Genomic DNA, 740 nt, shown 5'->3' with positions numbered 1-740 from the left:
AATATATATATATATATATATATTTAGATTTAAGATAAAGATAACGTATAAATAAATGTACTCATATGCTTTCAGCACATTAGTCACACATTACAAGTCACTACTTTTTCTTTATTTAGAATCCTAGCCACAACTCAGACAAATTTTTAGTTATGTTCCTTTTCTCAACACTTAAGTTTACCTGTGATCACTGAATGCTGAGTTTTCCAGAACAATCTTTTCCAAAAGCTCAATTAGTTCATTTGGCAAGTCTGCACTCATGAAGGCTTTTACAGTCACAGATATTTCCTCAGGGTCCTGGGTCTCTGATAAGGCTGTCTGTACTACTTGGTCTATAAGTTGACGTCGATAGGGGTTGCTCTCAATCAGGACTTCAGCCCACAGCTCCTGATCTTTCCGGTGTACTAGGTAACGAGATTCACTCTTGAATAAGGAATTCTCATTACACACTTTTATCAGCTCTTGATCACACTCTCCACGTTCATATGCAATGCAGGCTAGATGAGGATCACGTTTTTCACAGTATTTTCCAACTACCCTGCTGTCATAGAACTGGTTTTCTCTGAAAAGTTAGACTTCAATCAGTACTTTATACAACCCCATTTCAAAAAAATCCTGAATTTCCCCTAGTGTGACACAAGTTTTCTCTAGATATCTTCTCCTCTCTATTTTATCTACCACCCCTCCAAAATGTATGAAATTAAACATAAATTACTCACTAGAAAATCATCATTGCTCAG

General features: G+C 36.1%; 1 protein-coding gene across 1 annotated transcript in view; it reads right to left on the bottom strand.

Annotated features, from left to right (window-relative positions):
• LOC106461341 (clathrin heavy chain 1-like) overlaps positions 1-740 on the bottom strand; it is a 72,861-nt gene that overhangs the window by 29,797 nt on the left and 42,324 nt on the right. Inside the window, exon 19 of the mRNA XM_022388209.1 lies at positions 182-562. Within this exon, the coding sequence (XP_022243917.1) occupies positions 182-562 (381 nt within the window). The remainder of the gene's footprint in view (positions 1-181; positions 563-740) is intronic.

This window comes from Limulus polyphemus, unplaced genomic scaffold, assembly GCF_000517525.1.
Source record: "Limulus polyphemus unplaced genomic scaffold, Limulus_polyphemus-2.1.2 Scaffold937, whole genome shotgun sequence".
Classification (NCBI taxonomy): Eukaryota; Metazoa; Arthropoda; class Merostomata; order Xiphosura; family Limulidae; genus Limulus; species Limulus polyphemus.
Note: the sequence above shows the minus strand (reverse complement) of the source record. Positions and strands in the feature narration are given on the sequence as shown.